The sequence below is a fragment of the Saccopteryx bilineata genome, chromosome 1 (assembly GCF_036850765.1).
Source record: "Saccopteryx bilineata isolate mSacBil1 chromosome 1, mSacBil1_pri_phased_curated, whole genome shotgun sequence".
NCBI lineage: Eukaryota > Metazoa > Chordata > Mammalia > Chiroptera > Emballonuridae > Saccopteryx > Saccopteryx bilineata.
This window is the reverse complement of record NC_089490.1, coordinates 358,106,053-358,127,992: the sequence shown is the minus strand read 5'-3', so window position 1 is coordinate 358,127,992 and position 21,940 is coordinate 358,106,053. Positions and strand designations below refer to the sequence as shown.

At 48.5% G+C, this 21,940-nt stretch overlaps 1 protein-coding gene across 2 annotated transcripts in view; it reads left to right on the top strand.

Moving 5' to 3' along the window:
• Positions 1 to 21,940, top strand: part of GALNT18 (polypeptide N-acetylgalactosaminyltransferase 18) — a 369,121-nt gene that overhangs the window by 190,305 nt on the left and 156,876 nt on the right. For both annotated transcript variants that reach the window (XM_066250967.1, XM_066250966.1), the window contains exon 3: positions 5,818 to 5,984. In XM_066250967.1, coding sequence (XP_066107064.1) covers positions 5,818 to 5,984 — 167 coding nt within the window. The remainder of the gene's footprint in view (positions 1 to 5,817; positions 5,985 to 21,940) is intronic.

Sequence of the window (21,940 nt, the reverse complement as noted above, 5' to 3'; positions counted from 1 at the left end):
TCAGGGAGGGGAGAATCTGAGATCCAGTATAGAGGATCTGGCTGCTGCCCTGGGTGATGTTCGCTGGCCAGGAGCCAGGGTTAGCCTCACACTGTCTGCCGTGGCTTCCCTGCCTCTGGCAGTAATGGCACTGAAGCTCTGGATATAAACTTGCCTCATAAATATCTCAGAACAGTCCGGGGAGCTCTGCCGAGAGGCTCCCCACGTAGCTGCTCCCACCCCCGCACCGCCTTCTGGGCGCGGAGATAGATAAAGTCGACTTTATCATGACCATCAATTCCAGCTTATTAGACAGCCATAGTACTCCCCTCTCAGAAATGCCTTGTTTTTATCTCTTGTGGAAAATGGCTTGACTTTGAACAAGAATGAAAGTAGAAAGGGAACTTTTATGGCTTAATTTTACAGGAGAATGTGCCTCTTCTCAAAATGAATGAGGGATCGGTTTCATAGTCAGGCTTTTTCAAGGAGTATGACTAGGGAAGGGCCGGTCACACCGTGGTGGCATCCCTGACACTCACGTCCTCTAGCCCTTCTCTGGAGAGGATGCAGAGAAGCAGTGTACAGGGACAGAGGCCCAGTGCAGGCAGGAGGGCAGGACCAGGGAGCAGGGGTGGATGGCCGGGCCCTGGAGGACACCATGCCGGGAGAGACCATCTCCACGGTGTGACTGTGAGAGGCGGAGCTCTTGGGTGGGGGCAGAGCTGGTTGAAACAAGTAGCCAGACTCTGGCACTGAAGTGCTGGGTTTAGATCCAGAACAATCCTCCTCCATCGCAGCTCTTAGATATGTGTTCCTCTAGAAGGCCCTGGGTTGCCCTGTGGCGGGCAGGCTTTTGTCCCGAGTTCAGTGCCTGGCCAGGATGATGTTGGGTGTGACGACAGGTGTATGGGCATCTTGACTGACATGGTGTCCTTCGTTCCTCTTTTTGCCTCTCCTCTTAGCCGTGTAGTTCTGCTTCATGTTGGGAGGAAGATAGGAACCGTGATTGTGTGTGTTTTGGGGACTCTGGAAAAATAAGTATAATTAATTCAACATGATACTGACCAAATGCCTGCTCTTTGCAAGACACAGCACACAGCCATAAGCAAGACCTGTTCCCTACCCTCAAGAAGCTGTGGTCTAGTCATAGGGTGACCAACTGTCCCGCTTTGCTTGGGGTTTTCAGTGCTGAAACTAGGAGAGTCCCAGGCACACCAGGATGGGTTGGTCACCCTGTCTAGTTACAATAGTGGTAAAGGGATGTTTATGGTGGCATTTGGTGGTGACAGGTGCTGGCTGGGAAGGAGGGAAAACTTGCAAACTATTTCTTTAGTGAGATGCCTTCTATTCACCACATGTGAGATAAAAGATCCTGAATTTTATAGGGAAGACACCTAAGTGATCATTTCAGTGTCATTTAGGTGTCAGTTCGACTCCCCTATCCTATAAAAAGAAAGGACAGAGGGGAAGGAAGTGGTTTGCCTCTGGTCACACAGCAAATTGGGGCAGAGCTGGGACTGACACCTGGGTGACTTCATCCCTCCCCGCCAATGCTCTCTACCTGAAAACTATTCTGCCCAGTTTTTCTCATCCTGCCCCCCTTCAGCTGTCTGCTCCCTGTTGCATCCACCGGGTACGAGAACAAATGTCGGAGACTTTCAGGGGGTTAGATCTTGCTTTATTGGCCAAGTTTAACCTGCGCAGGGGCGAACTCTCAGGGTGCCCGGAGACACCGTATCCACAAGGGGCTGCAAATGAGAGTCGCGCCTGGCGCTTACAACTAAGTCCTTATATATCCTAAGTGAGCAAGCATTATACAGAAGCAGATGTGGCAGTTCACTATTCGCTAGGAGGGTCGCGCGCAACATAGCAACAGGGGAAGGGTTTTTAGCTCAGTGGCGAATTTCAAACATAAACTTCTGATAAGGGTCTCTAACCAATAGAATGCAGGATGTTTGCCCAGCTTTGTGCTGATCTCTTTGTTCTCGGCCTCACAGGGACCCTATCAGCACTTCCCTGTTCCTGCTCCTCCAAGAGTTAGACTCTGGCAGCCACAGCACACCTCCCTGAGCCTAACACTCACCTAGACCCACATTGAGGTTAGGTGCAGAGAAGAGCCACCAGCAGCTCCTGGGAGAGAAGGGGGAAGAAGGCTTTAAGGGGGTCAGGGCATGTGGCCTGGAGTCAGGATATTAGGCCTGGAGGGTTCACTTAGTTGCAGTGCAAAGACACGGAGGCCTGCTGGAAACAGAGTGTGAGGGACTGGGGTCGCAGTGCAGAGGAGGGAGAAGAGAAGAGGGACGGCCTGCTGTGGAGAAAGGACTCCTCTCCTGCAGAAGGAGGAGGTTTATAAGAAAAAGGAACATGCTGAGATCAGTGGCCCATGTGTAATATTTAGGCCTTATATAAATAAAGAAACCTTTTAGTTCTGTTTAATTATAATAACCTACCATGTGCCAGTCTCTGGTGTTAGTAGGAGGTAGCACAGTAACAAAATAAAGTCCCTGCTCTCAGAGAGGGTCCTTACAGTAGAGGGAGATGGGCAACAAACACACATAAATGATGTATTGTATGAGTTATGTTCAAAAAGGTTGTCATATAAAAGCCTAATGTTCAAAAGGGTCTTTCATATGAAAATAGTGATCAGTAGAGTTTAGTTTGTGATATGAATATAACATTTCCATTCTGCTTGGAGAAAGACTATCCGGGGACCACTCACAGACACTGGTAGCTTAAACCATCCGGACAGGGACAGGGCTATTAATGGAAGAAATTCATCTTGTTCTCCTTGAAAGAAGGGCATGGAGTGGTTATGTAGAGAATTAAGAAGGGAAGAAAGTAGGGAACTGCAGTTAACCTCTAACTCTGGGAAACACCTGGAAACATCCTGCAGCTCTGGCTCCAAGGGTCTCCGAACTCGGAGGAAACCTCTGGAGAACTATTGTACAAACAGACATCATTGCTGGTGGAGTTAGCAGGGTGGCCCGTGAACTTGTACCAATATATTGGGAGCTGTTCGTTACACTTCTGTAAAAGAAAAATAAAGGTCATGTGCTAGCAGTTTGACCACACATAGTATTCTTTTTAAAGTGCAATTAGCAAGTGGATTGTGTGTTAATAGTAGTAATTTTGGCTTTCATGCCTAGGGAAAGGCCAACTGCTAGTCTTGATAGCTGTAAATAAGCACTAGCCAGAAAAGTAGTTATTATTTGACTGTTAACCACAAACCTATTCATTGCTATTATAAAAATTGTATTTACAACAACAAAAATTTTTGGAAAGGGTGTGATGAGCTTAAGAAGTCACTTCAGTCTTTCTCCTTCATTAAGCCTCCCCCTCCCCCTCCCCCTCCCCCTCCCCCTCCCCCACCCCTTCTTCTTTGTCCCTTCACTGCAGTTAAATGAGCGATTTTCCTTCCTTTTCCTCTTCTCCAGTCACAGCACTGTCCCTTGGCCCCACTGGGTCTTTGAATGCAGAGGAGGATTTAACAGCAGGCATACAGGGCACACGCCCTGGGCCAGACTTCTGGAGGGCTTTGCAAACCCCCAACATCACACTTTTTTCTAATGACACCAAGTTTGATTTCATATGTGCAATTTTAACATTAATAGTACATAATATTTTTTATTTATTTCAAAATATGGTTAATGTGTATTTTTATTTTCCCTGCCTCTCTCTTTTTCTTAAGGGGCCCAATATTTTCTTCTGCTCCTGGGGCCTCAACTGACCTTAATCCACCTCTGTTTGTATGGCTCACTTTTGAGTGACATTTAAGTTTCTGATCCAGTCTTCCCTCCTCACAGAGTCCTTCCCTGACCACTTCTTCTAGAATAGCTACCTGCTAGGGCATCATGCTGTCTGCTTAACCTGTGCTACTTTTCATCTCAGTACTTATATGAAATTGTATCATTAGTTTACTTCCATGCTTATCTGTTTTCCTCTTTAATTACTGTCAAAGCATAAACTCCACGAGGTCAGGTACTTTATCCTCATCCTCCTGCATCCTCAGTGCAGAACCTACCTTGTGGGAGAAGCTCAATAAACATTTATTCCATTAAATATGAGAATAAATGAATTGTACTGTAATCTGTTAACCTGGTGGTTTTATTTAAATTTTAACTATGCCTGGCCAGGTAGCTTAGTTGGTGAGAGCGTCATCCTGTTATGCCAAGGATGTGGGTTTGATCCCTGGTCAGGGCAGGCACAAGAGTCAACTAATGGATGTATAAATAAGTGGAATAATAAATCGATGTTCTCTCCCTCTTTTCTTCTCTCTTTAAAAAAAAATCAATAAAAAGATTGTAAGTATGATGCAGATTTAGGAAAAGGTCCAATTCTTTCCTTTATCTCCACGGCTTTTTGGTGAGAGAGAGGGAGAGCTAGAAATAGAATGGGAGAAGTTTCTGTACATTTCTGGTAACTATAGAGATGGTGATTTTAGTTTATTAATCTCCCCCTCTTAAGTAGGCTGAGGCCCCACGGTGATTCCTCCGAATTGCTCAGTGCTGGTTATCCCATAGCCTTCCTCATTAAGGAAGAGTAGACCTATTCCTATCCTGCAGCACTTTAATTACTAACAAACAGAAGTTCTGTGCGATTATGCTCATTATTGCATGTTCTAACCTGGCCGTGCCTCCCACTGTGGAGCAATGCAACATGGTCATGAGACCTGAACTCCTGGAGCTTCAGCGGCTGGTGGTGGGAGTGGGCAGTCTCCTCTCTGAGCCCAGGGCCTGGGACAAAGCTATCACTGCTGCTGTCCTTTCCTTCAACTCTCCCAAAGAAGAGATCTCATTGCTTTCTGGAACAGAGTTTAGTGTCAGCCAGAGAAGGGTACCAGCAGTGGTTTCCTGCCCACTAAGCAGTGCTGCAGGGGAAGGAATTGGTCATGTCTGTGAGGACCATGGCATTTCTTATTGTTTGACGTCTTAACGAGGTCTGACTTCAGGCTTGTGTATTCCTCTTCCCATGGGGAATGGCATGCAGGCTTTTATGAATTTGCCTCATGTCTCTTGGGTAAGAGATCTCCAAATGGCTTCAGGGTTTCAGTGGAGCGTGGGGGGAATGGGTCAGTTAAAGGCAACCCTTCCTACAATTATTTCTTCTTAAGGAAAGAACCACTGTATAGATACCAGAAGACCAGAGTTGATGTTCTATCTTGGCAGCTGACCCAAACTGGGGACTCAGCCTCTCTGAACCTTAGCATCCTCATCTGTGAAATGAGACTGGACTTGTCCTTCCATCCCTCATTCATTCACATTAAGACTGACTACCTTCAGCCTGATTCTGAAGGCTGGACGCCTGTGATGAATGAGGGGCAGAGGAGGCCCCAGGCAGTATGCCTGCTGGAGCGAGCTAGGGTGGGTTCTGGCAATAGAAGTCTTGGGAGGAGGCATAGGTCCCTCCGGAGTCAGGTCATCTAAGGTCTGGCCTCACCTAAGCATTGGCCGCCATTTTGGAAAAAACTAACACTTTCCTTTGGTTGCATTTTCTATCCTCATGGTTTTAGAAATATTGAATCATTCTTCCAGTAAACACTCAGTGACCTCCTACTGGAGTCCAAGCACTGCACTAGGTGCTACAGGTATAACTATTCAGCTGGGATGGCTATTGACAATTTCAGATTCTATTGGGAGACGAACAGTTTTAGTGGTTGTGAGCCAGTCTGCCACACAGTTGGGGTTTAGCTTAAGCATATGAAAGAAGAGGCCCTAGAAAGAATCTGAACTCCTGAGCCATCTAGGAAAGCTGAAGCCAAAATATAGGGTAGACCAGGACCTGGGGTGACCTCAGAGGAGTCACTGGAAGATGTAAGATCCTGGCTATTCTTCTTTCCAGGTGCCGCAACCTCTCCTTCCCTGACAGCCTGCCGGAGGTGAGCATCGTGTTCATCTTCGTCAATGAGGCCCTGTCCGTGCTTCTGCGCTCCATCCACTCAGCCATTGAGCGCACACCTTCGCACCTGCTCAAGGAGATCATCCTGGTGGATGACAACAGCAGTAATGGTGAGTGTTTGAGCTCCTTGCTCTGTGGCTGACATTTGAGCATTGGGTTCAGCATCTATTCGGGGTTCTCATGTTCTCAAGTCTCTCTGTGGCTGCTCCTTCTCCGGAATATTGCCTCCGTGATGAGAGATGCATGGCGGTCACTGCTCCGGAAGGTTCACTCCATAGGTATTCCCTCTTTGCATCCCCTTGAGGCCTGGTCCCCAAGCTCTGTCTTACTGACCTTCCACTCTTCCCTCCAAAATTCTAGTGTAATAAGATAAATTGCCCTGATTTCTACCCTGATTGGATACACAGTGAACACTTATAGTGATTCTTTTCTGTGATGCATCCTTTTATTTGTAGTGGTATTGCTTGGCCTTTGCCTACGAGATTGTTCACTGCTTTTGTCTTAGTGGTGACAATGGTGGAAGAGTTGGTGCTGGTGGTAGCAGAGGTCATGTAGTGTGGATGGTGGGGATGGCAGTGGATATGTAACCCATCAACAGCAATGGGACTGTTGAACTGCTAGCCTCTTTGCTGGATCCCCTGTTTCCTGTTCCGTCTGGCCCTAACAAAGCCCTGGGTGGCCTGCAAATGCTTATTGAAGCCTTCATGTCACCATCTCCCCTACTCTAGTCACTACAGGCTACCTCTTCCCTTGGTGCATAGTCCATGGCCTCTGATTCCCCCCACATCTGTGTACCACAATCATAATATTCTCCAAACCTAGAAACGATACATTAAGGCAGTTTAAATCCAGTGCTCTTGAGGACTGTTAGTATGGATATGCTTCAGATCATGCATGATTTTAAAAAATAGATTGCTGGGTCATGGGACCGTAGTTTCACTGGGTTTGTGTTATTATCTTTAATACTTTCTCTGGTGTCAGGTAGTAAATTTCTGTTGCTGTAATGAGAAGTTCAGATGGGCAATTTGCATTTTGTTATCAATTAAAGCTGAAATATATCAGATCATTGAAACATACTTAATCTCAATAAGCAAATTTTTTCTTCTCCAAGTGAAAGGAGGGGAGACTGAGAGACTCCTTCATGCACCCCAACTGGTATCTACCCGGCAGTCCCCGTCTGGGTCCGACGTTCTGCCCGTCTGGGGCCATGCTTGCAACCGAGCTATTTTTAATACCTGAGGTGCAGGCTGAATGGAGTCCTCCTTGGGGCTCATGGCCAATGTGCTCGAACCAATCTAGCCATGGCTGTGGGAGGGGAAGACAGAGAGTAAGAGAGAAGGGGGAGGAATGGAGAAGCAGAGGAAAGCTTCTCCTGTGTGCCTTAATTGGGGCTTGAACCTGGGACATTCAAATGCCAGGCTGATGCTCTACCACTGAGCAAACCAGCCAGGACCTCTTTTTTTTTATTATTAATTTTACTAGGGTGACATCAATAAATCAGGGTACATATGTTCAAAGAAAACATGTCCAGGTTATCTTGTTGATCAATTATGTTGCATATCCATCACCCAAAGTCAGATTGTCCTCCGTCACTTTCTATCTAGTTTTCTTGATGCCCCTCCCCTTCCTCTCTCCTCCCCCCCCCCCAACCACCACACTCTTGTCCATGTCTCTTAGTCTCGTTTTTATGTCCCACCAATGTATGGAATCCTGCAGTTCTTGTTTTTTTTCTGATTTACTTATTTCACTCCGTATAATGTTATCAAGATCCACCATTTTCTTGTAAATGATCCAGTGTCATCATTTCTTATGGCTGAGTAGTATTCCATAGTGTATATGTGCCATATCTTCTTTTTTTTTTTTTTTTTTAATTTTTCTGAAGCTGGAAACGGGGAGACAGACTCCCGCATGCGCCCGACCGGGATCCACCCGGCACGCCCACCAGGGAGCGATGCTCTGCCCATCCGGGGCGTCGCTCTGCTGTGACCAGAGCCACTCTAGCACCTGAGGCAGAGGCCATGGAGCCATCCCCAGTGTCTGGGCCATCTTTGCTCCAATGGAGCCTTGGCTGTAGGAGGGGAAGAGAGAGACAAAGAGGAAGGAGAGGGGGAGGGGTGGAGAAGCAGATGGGCGCTTCTCCTGTGTGCCCTGGCCGGAAATCGAACCTGGGACTCCTGCATGCCAGGCTGACGCTCTACCACTGAGCCAACGGGCCAGGGCCGTGCCATATCTTCTTTATCCAGTCTTCTATTGAAGGGCTTTTTGGTTGTTTCCATGTCTTGGCCACTGTGAACAATGCTGCAATGAACATGGGGCTGCATGTGTCTTCACATATCAATGTTTCTGAGTTTTAGGGGTACATACCCAGTGCCTCTTTTTTTTTTTAATCATCGCATAACAAGTAGTGTATGAACAGCTCTGTGAAGCAGATTTTAGAGCTTTCTGAAGGGCAGTGCTTATGAATCACTTGACTCTCATTATTCATGGATGTAAAGAAAAAAAAGGCATCAAAAGATGGCAGCAAATAAGTGGCACTGTGTGAAAGGGGATCATCTATTCTGAGGGTGACGGGAAGGGGACTGGCTTCCACATCTTCAGCAGCTACTCACCATCACCTTGCTTGGGTCTGAGGAATGGATGCTTAGAGAAGCTCCGTTCTGCCTGACCTGTGGTGGTGCAGTGGATAAAGCATTGACCTAGAAGGCTGAGGTCACTGGTTTGAAACCCTGGGCTTACCCGGTCAAGGCACATATGGGAGTTGATGCTTCCTGCTCCTGCCCCCCTTCTCTCTCTCTCTCTCTCTCTCTCTCTCTCTCTCTCTCTCTCCCCCCTCCTTTCTCTCTCTCTCTCTCTCCCCCCTCTAAAATGAATAAATAAATAAAAATAATTATAAAAAAAAAGCTCCATTTCCCAGTGGCTCTGGCTCACAGGAGCAGAGCCTACCCATCCGCCCTACCTCAGTCCACCCAGGCATGTTGTCCCCGTCACCTCTTACCTTTAAGGCAAGGGATGGGAAAGCCATCCTTCCAAGGTGAGCACCCCAGCCCTCATCCTGCTGCACCTCCTCACATCACAAGAGAGAGCAGAGAATGGAGTACTAGGAAGAAGGAAACCTTGGAGTCTTCTGTTTCTCCCCCATAGTGAGAACCTCATCATGGCAGTAAGAATTCCTTCGGTCTTCAATCCTTACGGGAAGAAAAGGGGAAATGCTGATACTGAGTTTGAGAAATTTGGATACAGAAAGTAAGCCAGATATAGAGGATTTCATATTCGAATCTAAAGAGTTGGACTTCATTTTATAAAGGGCAATGATCATTGCAAGTTTTTGGTGAGAGGAGTGATGCAGTCCTAACGGGGCAGTGCAGAGCTTTGTCTGCGGTTGATGATGCTGGTTGAGGCAAAGCAACATCTAGAAGAAGGGAACTGGATGAGAGGGCAACTGCAGCAACACAGTCAAGAAATCACGGGGCCTGGAGTAGTTGTGGATGGGGGTTGGGGGCAAGATGTGGGCCTGAGAGATTTCAGGAGGGAAGCGTCTATGGATCTCTTAACTAAATAGGTCCTAGGCAGCTGGGCCAAACAGACTCAGTTTCAAGCCAGGCTGACTCAGAGGATGGTGTTGCGTTCCCAGGAGAGAGGGGCAGGCAGGGCAGTAGGATCGTGCAGCGGTTTTTCATCAGAGATGGGGAACTTGCAAACCCAGATCCTTAGGGAGTCATTGTGGCAATGGCACAGTTCAGTAGCTTGACTGTGGTGGGGGTTACTCAAAGCCACACATGACACAATATGAACAGAGATCTGCTGAGAGAGAGATCTGAACAACTTCAATGTCCTCGTTTAGATATTGTGCTGTAGTTGTGTCAGATGTTAATACTGGGGGAGGCTGGCGAAGGGTGCACGTACATTTCTGTGTTCCCCCTGTGAATCTATAGTTACTTCAAATTATAAAGCTGAAACAAACTAAAGCCTCTTTCAGAACAGTCTGGTTCAGTAAGTTGGAGGTGGAATCTCGCCACCTGTTAAAAAAGGAATCCTTAATGATTCCGCTGCACAGCTCTGGCTGAGATCCTCTGGTTTAATGAATAAGATGTAGCTTTGCTTTTGCACGTGTTGTGTTTCAGTGCCTGGTGCAAAGAGAAAGACGTCTGGACTGAAGTCCAAAGTCTTGGGTTCTAGAACCCTCTCTCCCGTAGATGGGTGACCACAGGAACATCGCTCAACCTCTGAGTCTCAGTTTCTTCCTCTGAGAAGGGGGGTGATGATGTTTCCTCGCTGGCCTCACCCGCCTGACTTGGTCAGTGCCACCGCTCCGCTGCCCCGCCTTCATTTCCAGGAGGCTGCCGCACAGATAGCCTACCGACAGCTGGAGTGCGAGAGGAAGACGTGGGCTCATGGATTTGGAGCCTTGCACACAGAGTAATTGAAGCCATTGAGCGAGAGGAGAGGGTGGCACAAAGAGAAGAGAGAGGAAGGAGAAGTAGAAGTTGAGAGAATACTGAGCGTGAGACGTGGAGAAGTCGGCAGGAAGAGGGTTAATGTGAGAGACAGAGAAGAAACGGCAGGGAAAACGGGAGGACGACGCACGCTCCACGGACAGAGAGCATTTCAGGAAGGAGAGGCATCTGTGTGAATGAACCTACAGACAGGTGGGAGGACACAGTCTGGGAACAAGCTGGTGGAAACCTCAGCAAGAAGCCTTTCAGTATTGGGATGGGGCTGCGGAAGCCCGGAGAAGAAGGGCAGGCATGGAGGTGGATTTTTCTGCCAGGGATTGTGACTGTGAGAGACTTGGAGCTAAGGCAGGAACTGGTTTTCCACACACACACATTTTTAAAAAATTTAACCACAATCTGTAGCAGAAAAAAAAAAATCTCTCTCATGACCCAGGATGACATGCCCACTCACACCCATACACATGCATACACAATTGAAACGAAACTTTTAAGAAACAATAGTTGTCCTTACAAATGTGAAGTTTGCTATTTCCTGGAGTAGTTCGGTCTGTTACTGAGCTGCATTGTACTGCACTCCGCTGTACTGTATTGTGTGTATTTCTCTCTTGTTTGAAAGGCAGGTTGTCCTCAAGGCCCTGACTGCACATTAGAGTTGCTTGGAAAACTTTGCAAAAATCCAGGTGAGGCCATTGGTCTGGGATGGTGGTACCTGAGTCCCTTGAGGCCAAGGGAGGAGCAGGGCCTGCGAGGGGAGACAAGGTGGGGTCCGGGCACAGAAGCCAGGGTTGCCTCTAGGAAGAAAGGGTCCGTCTTTCTCCCCCTCAGGAAGATCAGATGGGTGAATAGGGAGGTAGCTGGAGGCAGGGAGCCATATAGCAATGGGTGCTGAGAGGTTGGCAGAGCAGTAGCACCCTTTAGTTTGCAGGACCCTGGGTGCGTGGAGGGCATGGTGGGAAGGGTTCTGATGCCAGCTGGAGTGCCCCTCCCAGTGTGTGGAATGGGACTGGGAGGTGACCAGTAATGGGGCTCCCTGAGAGCAGCCTGAGCTAAGCTCTCAAGAGGGGAGGAAGAGACACGTGAGACTGTGGCTCTTGGAGGAAGTGAGCCGTCTCCAGCCTTAAAAGAGGGCTACAGGGTTCTTGAGAGCAGTCCAGCCACACTGGGAGCAGGACAGCCCTGACCACACCCTGGGCAGGCTCCATGTGGGGCCTGCGTCTCCTGGGCGTCACCTCACTCAGCACAGGGCTTCTACTGATCTCACATCAGGCCGGCTCAGCCCAGCTCAACAAACATTTACAGCCTGTCCGGCCTGGGCCAAGGGCATACAGGGCATGATGGAGCAGATCAAGCCCCTGTCATCAGGGAGTCATGCAAATACATGTAAAATAGGGATGAAACATACTAGGACTTGGTTTCTGGTCTCAGTTTGGCCACTTCCTAGTTGTTAGTCTTTTGCCTTTTTTTTTTTCTTTTTTTTTCTTATGTGTCGTGTGCGGACATCTGGCCCTGCCCTGTCCTGCCTGGTCTGTCCCATAGTCACTGAGGATAACAGAGGTAATGGGAGTGAAAGTGCTACGTAGGTTGCAAGGTCCTAAGAGTGAGTTAAAATGACAATAATAATATCATATGACCTCATATGAGGAATCTAATGAACAATGTGAACTGAGGAACAGAATAGAGGCAGAGGTGGATCAAAGGGACCAGAGGGAAAGGGGATGAGAGGATGGGATCAGAGAAGGGAAAGAGATTGGTGAAATTATATATATGTAACACAGAGTTATAGAGAGCAGAAAAGCAAATCCTGGAGGGAAGGGGGGAAGGCATTGGGGGGAGGGGGCAAAAGGGATATCAAGGGACACATGGGGGTAGGGGGATGTACTCAGTGGGACACTTTAATCTATGTAAACACAATAAATTAAAATCAATAAAAATTTTAAAAAAAGACAATAATAAAAATAACAACAGCAGTTGGCATGTAACCACGGCTTAAAGGGAGCCCTTGTTTTTCTCTCTTCCTTGAACCTGCTCTCTGGTGGGAAGACTGCGGAATTTGGCATTCAGCCAGCTTTTCGGTTCCAGCTCTTTCTAGCTTCTTCCTAGCTGTACCTTCTTAACCTCTGCGATCCCTGGTTCCCTTATCTATAAAATTGCAATGTATGATTCCTGCCTTGGGGATTGTTTGGAGGCTTGAATGAGATAATGAAGGATGGAAGGGACGGTTGTTTAAAACTGGAAATGAATGGAGAGTGTGGAGCTTTCGGAATGTCTTCCTTGCTAAGCCTTCCTTCCCAGGCGTTTGTCACAGGTTCCGTGTGTCCTGGTGCCGAGTCACCTCTTCTGCAGGGGTTAGGCTGCGTTTCCATAAACACAGGAAAAGGACTGTTGATGACGGATTTCTTCCCCCAAGCCCTTTGGGCTTCTAGCTCTCTTCCTCGGAAACCAAGGCTGCAGGCTCTGCAGATGGTTCTTGTGTAGGAGTCTGAGTCCCTGTTCTCTGCCTTTTAAGCAATTTCCTAAACAATCTTCCTTCTTTCAGGGACTGACTCCTGTACGGGATGTTGACACCGTGCTACCGTGATCTCAGACTTGAGTGTTTGAGCTGGACTAAAAAATGTGGAGATTCAGATCAGCCACATTCTTGCCTCAGGACATTTTCATTTGCTGTTCTCTCTGCTGGGAATGCTCCTGCTCCCTGATAGCTGCACAGCTTACCCCTTTGCCTCTTCAGGCCTTTGTTCAAATGGGACTTGTCACTCTATTTTAAATGGCAGCCCTTACAGCCATTGTTTCTCATCCCTTCCCTGCTTCTTTTCCCTTACAACCCCCATTACCATCTGATCCACTGTACTCACTTGATCACTTCCCTTATTTATTTAGATATTTTCTCTTTACTAGTATGTAAGTTCCATGAGGAAAGGGAGATTTGTTTTTGTTCATTGCTGTATCTCCAGCACCTAGAATAGTACTTGGCACTTGTAAGTGTCAAAAAATAAATTTAAAGAAAAGAATGAATAAGTTTTGATTCTGTAGGTCGGAGGCGATGGCTAGGCACCTGCATTTTAATAAGCTTCCCAGAGCATTCTGATGCAGTGGAACGTTCTCATTGTTGTCCTCCGTCTGTACTGCAGCTGAGGGACAGCAGGCCCGTAGGCCCCCAAGGGCTAGCCTCAAGGTACAGGAGTGTTTCTTCCTGGGGTGGGGCCCTGGGACCTCCCTGCTGTATCCCAGGGAGATGGCAGGAGTGGTGGGTGGAATACAGAGCAGGAGGGTGAACTTCTCTGGGGACCTATACACGGAGTCAGATGCCACCCCGAGCTTCCTCCTTCTGTGCCGTCCAACCTCAGCAGGCATTCACCACAATGGCAGCCTTGCCCTGTCCTCTTTGAAACTCTGAGGCAGAGCTTCCCCTCCCGGGATCCTCCTCTTTGTTATCTCAAGGAAATGGTAGGAACCCAGCTCAGAGCCTCCTGGTTTTAATTACCATGCTTTTAAGTGACTCCCAGCGGGCTAATGTCTTTAGCTGGGGCTGAGTGATTCAACCTTTACAGACCTCCAGAGGCGGGGAAGTACCAGGATTTGCAGCTGATAGTCATCTCTCTGTCTTTGATTCTTGGCATTTATTTACTTGTTCATTCATTCATTTATTTATTTAATTCCTCAACAGGTTTTTGACAGCCACATATTTTGTGCCAAGTCCTTTGGCACAGGGCTAAGCAGTTCCCCATTCAGTGTGACGCAGGTGTCCCAGCCCATTGGCCCAGAGCAGGTACTCAGTGAAGTGAGCCCTTTCAGGCTCCTTCGTCAGCTGTCCCAGAGTCACCGTAGCCCTCAATCTAGCCACTCCCACTTCCAAAGTGTTTTTCTCTGAACTCAGTTTCTGTTTCCTTTTAAACCTCATATCCTCTTTTGATAAACTTAAAAATCATACACTCTTCTCTTATACTACCTGAAATTTCAAAATGAATATGAATTTTGTGACTAAAAGTACATCAAAACAATGGCGATATCAAATACTCTTTTAAGAACCTCATTCCCTGACGACTGCGATCTGCTCTGGGTTGGCGGCGATGCCCAACCTAAACCGGCTTGAGGTTTGACCTCTTCTGCGGCCTTTCATCCAGAGAATGGCCAGTGTCCAGCACTCACATACCAGAAGCTGGGTATGTGCTCTCTCTCCTGGGCTACCCATAGTCTTTGCTTATGGATCCCCCTTCTCGCTGGCCTCCTTTCCTTGTAGCCTTCCACATCTTTTGGCAAGAGGAGGCATAGAACCAGACAGGCCTTGAGAGACAGTCAGAACAGAGCTGCCCCTCCCCCACCACGGTGTCAGAGAGGCAGACGGACTGCCGGTCAAGCCCCAGCTGGCTCTTGAGGGGAAACTGAAGAGTTACATCTGTCAGAGACTTGCCAGGGCACAAGTGTGTGAGCAGCAGAGCCGAGATGGGACCTTGAGTCTCCTGATTCCCACTTACTACTGTGTCCCTGCTCCATCCAGTGGACGTGGTAACCCATGGTAAGGCAGCCGGGTTGGGTTACAGTGGATCAAGAGCATTTGCTCTACCTTGCCCCTTTCTGGGAATGGCCGCCCTCCCACACTCCCACCCCCTTGCCCAGCTGCAGGCTTCAGGGCCCACTCAGGTGCTTCAGAAAGTCTCCCCTCAGTCTGCACTGCGCCTCTGCCAGCTGGACCAGGGAGTGCATCCACGTGCCTTGGCTCTCTCCCTCTCACAGTCTTTGAACTCGTCATTACTCACGAAATCACAGTGAGATTAGCTAAGGTGACCAGTGTGAGAGGAACACAGTGCTGGGCTTCTCAGTGTCCCACTGCCAGCTAGTGCCCAGCACATAGTAGTCACTAAGTGAATTTTGTTGACAAGAGAACAGGGAAATGGATGTGGTTAACATCTTCATTTCATAGATGAAGAAGCTATCTCTGATAAGTTAAAATAATATAAAAAAAAAATTTAAAGTGACCAAGGCTCAAGGTCACATAGCCCAGAAGTGATGAGAGAAGAATTCAAACTAGGGTCCTCTGGCCCTGGACCCCATGTCTCTGCTACTTATCACACTTCTGGGAGCCTGGGCAGTGTGAGGTCAGACAGGAGTTCAGTCCTGTGTGGATGTCCCCTGGTGACTAGCCACCCCATTGCTTCGTGAGGAGGGCAAATCAGAGCCAGTATGATCCACACACACATTAAAAGGTGCGCCTGTGTCCTGGGGTCCCCGCTTGGGCTGGCTTCCCCATTCCGCTCTTGGGTACAGGTCCTGGATCTACGGAACTTTAATGCAGGGCCGCAGGCAGGCGTGGCCAGAGGGGGTTCCCCAGGCTGGCAGACCCCTGGCTGAAACCACTGCCTAGTAGGCTGCCCCTGCCCAGGGTTGTAGTTTGACCCCTACTTTTCCAGACCTGGGCCTCAGACCAGACTGATTCCCAGTGCTCCCAAGTCAGAATCCTAATAAGACAGCCCACTCAACAAGCACTTAGCGTGTGTCAGAGACAATTCTAAGTACTTCATAGAAATTACTTAGCGCTCTGTGACAATAGTAAGAACCATCACAATGCCATTTTATATAACAAGAAAGAAAGCGCAGAGGAGTTAGGAACTTGTCCAGAGTCACACAGAAGTGGGATTTGAACCTAGGTTGTCTGGTTTCAGATGAGATTGGGCGCGTTCAGGGTGGTATGGCCATAGACAGTTGTCTGGTTTCAGAGCCTACGTCCTTGGCTGCTAAACAAGGCTGTCTTTGGTGCATGGCGGGTCTGTGAGTCCAAAAGACTTATTTGAATTTTGTCCTCATTCTCTTTCCTCCATCCACTCTAGGGAGAAAGTGATGTTGGGCAGCAGGGACAATAGAGAGGAAAATGAAGAAGGAACTTAAGAGAAGGGTGTGGCTGTTTCCTCAGCTGGAGCTTTAATGTGGGTCAAATAAGAAGCATGGCACAGAGGCTTCCAGGCTTGTGTTGGAGTAGAGAGGAAACTGACGACTTGGCAGCCATGCCATAGGTTATCTTGCGAGGGGGGGCAGCTTCCTCTTTCCTTTGAAACAGAAGTTGGTATGCTTGTGTGTGTGCATATGGATGCAGGAGTGCAGGGGGTCCTCCGGTTACAACAGTCTCAACATACTACATTTCAAGTTCACTACTATGCTCACTCCCATTGCCTGACCGGGCAGTGGCGCAGTGGATAGAGCGTTGGACTGGGATGTGGAGGACCCAGGTTCGAGACCCCGAGGTGACCAGCTTGAGCGTGGGCTCATCTGGTTTGAGCAAAAGCTTACCAGCTTGTGCCCAAGGTCGCTGGCTCGAGGAAAGGGTTACTCAGTCTGCTGCAGGCCTGCGGTCAAGGCATGTATGAGAAGGCAATCAATGAAAATTAAGGTGTTGCAATGCGCGGTGAAAAACTAATGATTGATGCTTCTCATCTCTCCGTTCTTGTCTGTCTATCCCTGTCTATCCCTCTCTCTGACTCTCTCTCTGTCTTTGTAAAAAAAAATTAAATAAACAAATAAAAAATAATTGAGATGTAAGTGTTTGGGCCTACACCGTTAGCATTGTGCTTACAGACTACACGAGCGAACTAGTTTGGCTGCGCGCGGTAGGAGAATATGCAGCACAGTGTACAGTACAGTATGTTTATGTCCCTTTCCTGTTGCTGTGGCTTCGTGTGTCTTTATGTTCTAGATTAGGATTTTACAACTCTGTTAGGATAGGTAAGTGACTTAGGTGAGGGTGTGTTTCAACTTACACCAAAAATCGGGTTAGGTCACTGTTATAGGAACAGAACTGTGTTGTAACTTGAGGATCCTGTGTATGAATGAGCATCTGGACATGTGTGTCAGAGTGAATATGAACCTGTGAGTATGCATGTATGCAGTGTGATCAAGCATTTAGTGACTTAGTTCATTTGGGCTGCTGTAACAAAATACTATAGTCTGGATGGCTGAACTTCACAGGTTCCGGGGCTGGGAAGTCCCAGATCAAGGTGCCAGCAGATTCGGTGTCTGATGCAAGCCTGCTTCCTGGCATGTGGACAGCTGCCTTCTCCGTGTCCTCACATGGCCTTTCCTCAACGTGTGGGCGTGGAGAGGGAGAGCGGGTTCCAGTGCACTAATCCCATCGTGGGGGCTCTACCCTCATGACCTCAATTAACCTTAATTACCTCTCAAAGGCCCCAGCTCCAAATGTGAGCTCGCCCGGGATTAGGACTTGACATAGGAGTTTTGGAGCACACAGTCTGTAGCACTAGGCTGTGTGAGCAGCCGTGTGCATGCAAGCCCCCACTGACAGTGGACCAGCCTCCTCTACCACTACCTGGGGCCACCCTCACAATCCTAAGGAATGACAAGTAATTGCACCACGTGAATCATTGTTATTTTTAATTGTTGGTAAGAAAAAATCACAGTGTAGTGACGAAGTAGGATCAGATTGCTTGTCACCAGCTGCTGAGCGCCCCTCCCCCACAAGCCTCTGCAAAACCATCATCATCCCTTGGCCCAGAGTCTGTCTAATCATTGTTTAAGGTTTCAAAGATGCTGTCCTACACAAGATATATACATTCCAGGCTGTAAAAATACTAACAGCTTTGCATGCAGCTGGAATGATTGCAAAAAAAAAAAAAAAAAAAAAAAAAGGAAAAGAATGGTCAGACAGTATTGTGCTTTATGGAGCTTAAAGAAGCCCATATAGCTAATTTAATTACAACCAAGGCTTAGGCAGCTTAAAGTTGTTTACACAGCCAGGCATGTGGGCTCTCAGGCTGCTCAGCTGAAGGCTTTTTGTCACCACCTACTGCTATTTCTTTGACCAGTGCAACCACCCACAGGACTGGGAGTGGGTACCCAGCAGCCTTGGGGTGGAGGCAGCCAAACTGAATTCTGCGGGAGTCCTGGAGACTCTTACCTTTGTTCCTTACTGCTGGGGCTGCCTCTACCTGCCAAATTCATCATCCATGGCCAGCCTGCGAGTTACTCTTGGCCACAGCCACATATTGATGTAATGGGTGTTGTCCGGCAGCATTCTCTTGAACTCCAGGCTGGTCCTGGTGGCAAATGCTTAGCCCTCCCCGCTGACTTAAGCCCTGACCCTAGGACTGGACCCTGCATTATCAGCCTGTGACTGTGTGGTGGAAGGAAGTCAGATAAACATTGCTGATAGATTCAGTGGTGTCAGCTTCTGAGCACACCTTCCACGGTTCTGCAGGCTGTGCCCTTCACCAGGGCACTCAGACAAGGAGCACTTGGGGAATAAAACTGAGCACATGCTTTCCATTCGCTAAACCATGCATACTGATATGAGCCTCAGAAGTGCCTTTTTGTAACTGAGGGTCCCAGAAGAGGTGCCTTTCTGTGACACATATCAAGGTGCCATATGCTTGTCACCCGGCCAGCCCTGACCTCTGCAGAGAAAAGCAGTGGTCTCTATCTGCTGGTGGGGAGCCTGGCCTTAACAGAGCTGCTGAAGCCTGGGGTGTGTTCCCTACACCTGCTGTCCTCCAAGCCCCAGTCTTCCTCAACCTTCTCTGAGTTGGTCCTACACTGGGCCTTCTGCCTCTGTTCTCCACCAATCCTCAGTTCCCCGCTAGGATGCAGCCGTACCCCCACACCCCTACAGGTGTCCCTGACACTGGGCCCTAGCTCACCATTCATCCTCTTCTTTGAGAGGCTGAGCTCTACTCCCTGTACCACCAAGCAGGGGCCTCTCTCTCTCTCTCTGGTTTGATCCTCTTGCTTTTCTGCATCCTGAGGGATGGGACTTCCCACTGATAGTTCCCTTCCCCTGAAATGAGCATTCTTACTCAGTGATGCCTGGGTGTGCCTGGCCATGGGGATACTGCCTCTTTGTGGACTACCCCAGAGCTCAACTTCTCCAGCTCCAGACCTGCTTCTTACCAGCCTCTTCTCTGTCCTCACCTGCCACTCTGCTGAGGTCCCAACATTGGGATGCCCACGCCTGCCTGAGTCTGGTAATAGTGTGGGTAGTTCAAAACCTCTTTTGGGTTCCTTTACCAAAAAAGGAAACTGACTTAGAGAATCAGGAGCTCCCAACACATTTCCCTGCTAACCAAGAATAGTCCCTGTAAGGGATTTTTTTTTTTTTTTTTTTTTTTTTTTTTTTTTTTTTTTTTTTTTTGCTCATGAACTCCCTGTAAGCAGTCTACAGCCAGGGGCATTGGGTCATTTTGCTTTAGGTACCAGTCAGGGTGACAGTATTTGATTAACAAAGCTTACAGGAATGAAATACAAAAGGCCTCTCCTCTGGTCAGCAGTGTGACCATCCCTCGAAGGGGACAGTCCCAGGGCAAAAGCACTGAGCGGGCGAGTGGGAGGAAATCAGGAGAGGTATCTCTTGCCCTCAGGTGAGAGGTCCCGCAGTCAGCAGCTGGGCATCAAACTGTCCCTGGAAAAGGCCAGGGACATAGCCCGTAGTGCAGCTGGCAGAAGCCATCCCCTTCTTCACTCTTGGCTCCCAGCCTATCTTGCTCAGCAGCTTAAAAAGACAACCCGGTGCTAAGGATGGAAACAGAGCTGAGTGCGGGCACTGCTGGTAAGCCGAGCCCTCCTCTGCTTTCCCAGACAGTGAAACCCAACAAACCAGATACTTCCTATGGAGAGCAGATATTTGGAGTACGGAATGCCTTCTGGTGGGGGTGATGTCAGCAAGGCTGTCCCCAGCCACACAGTAGAGCAGGTGTCCCCAGCAGCTCCAGGGCCCAAGTGCTTAACACAAAGAGGTGTGTGGGGACAAGAGTTGGAGCCTGCAGCCACCTCCACTGCTGCCTGGATCTGTCCTGCAAATTAGCTTTCAGAGCTCTCAGGAGACCAGCATGTCCCTGGTCTGGTGTCAGGAGACAGCACTGCGGGTGGGGAAGACAGTACAAATGACAGGAGCCTAAGGGTCCAACAGCCAGTGTGGACCCACCTATGTTGCATATCAATGGAAATCTCACTCACTATGGTGATAGGGTGGGGGTGGGGGTGGGGACGGCAGGTTTTCATTTTTTATTTTACCAGGGTCCTAATCTACCCTTAGGAGCCCTAAATTGGGGGAAAACTCCATTTCCCCCCTAGGGACTGCCACTCTTGTCTGCTCTGGCCCACAGGGGCTCATTCCTCCTCGGCTCTTACAGTCATTCACATGCATTCATTCAACAAACCAAGTACCAAGTTCTAAGCGCTGTGCTGGGGAGGCAGCGGTGAACCAGACAGAGTTCCTGCCTCTGATGAGCTTTAGTTGGGGATGACAGCAGGCCCTCATTTGACACAGATGTAGAAATAAGCTGCCTCATTTCTAGTTGTTTTTAGAAGCTCCTATCTCAGGAGCTCAAAATGTAAGTAGAATTTTGGGGAGAGAGGAACAGAAGGAAGCCACGACAATGTCACATCAGTGAGCAGGATGGTCGTGGACTTGGATGCCATTCTTGGTCATGTTCCTGCATCTTGAGACCTTGGGAGCAACTTGCATCAAGCACCCTATGTTGGGCTGATAGTGGGGGGGGGTGGCCAGCGCCCAGAAAGCTGACCGGGCTGAAAGAACACAGGTCGTGAGAGACTCACTTACAGCAGCGTGTCAGTCCCATTGGCTCATCTCGCTGGACTTCTCCCAGGGCAGGAGGTAAGGGAGGAGGCAAGGGAGGAAGCAGGCGACTGAGACAGGAGCTCAGGCTTCAGGTGAACCAGCCCTGGGTGTGGGTGGCTGTGGTTTGGATGCGCCACAGCTCACCGGGGCTCTCCTGTCTTGCCCAGTTCTTTCCCTCTGCGTCACCTCCCTTTCTTACACTGGCTGTGACCTGCAACCCTGACAGATGGTCGTGGAGTCTGCTTGTGGTCCCTGTGGTCAGTGCTTGTGGCGGGAGTGAGTAACCACAGCATTTCAAAGCCGAATGAAACCCAGGGGAAACCATCCTAGGTCTCGTGTTTCTCTCATCTGGGGAAAAGAGTATGAATTAGAACTTTATAAACCTAAATCTTTAAATCCTCTCTCACTGGGTGAATTTGACGGGGTGACAGAAATGAATTAGAAATTAGATCAGGGCTCAGCATTTACATGGGTTCTGAGCCAAATAGAAACTAAAAAGTGTCTCCAGCAGGGTGAGTGGTGAGGACGAGGCTTCCAGCGGGCTTTGGCAGAGTCTCCTGACCAGGGTCTCAGAGGGGAATTGATCAAAGGAGCCTGCTGATGAGATCAGAAGGTGGAGAGAGGATTCTCTACCCAGACACTGGGAAGGAATTAACTTGTCACCAATCAACACTTACTGATGCAACAGAAAATTCCAGCAACATAGCAGATTTTAATGCCAGGCTGTGCAGCAGCAACATTGACTCCCTGTATCTGTGCTAAGGTGCTTAGACACTGAAGAAAGGAATATTATTACTTGCGTTGAAAGAGGTTTCTGGCTAAGTCTCATGGACTGAATGTGTCTGCGAGCTTGTCTGTGTTGTCAGATTTCATTTAGCTTAAACATGAGAACTAATGCAGAGAATGAAAGAAAACAAAGTTGTTTGCTGAGTGCTCCTGACCAGGGCTGCTCAGGCATGAGGCTAAGATATTGGCTGAAGTGATTGTATTTTCTCTGGAAAGAACATTCAAGATTGTTGTTTAATCTTTCTGGAAT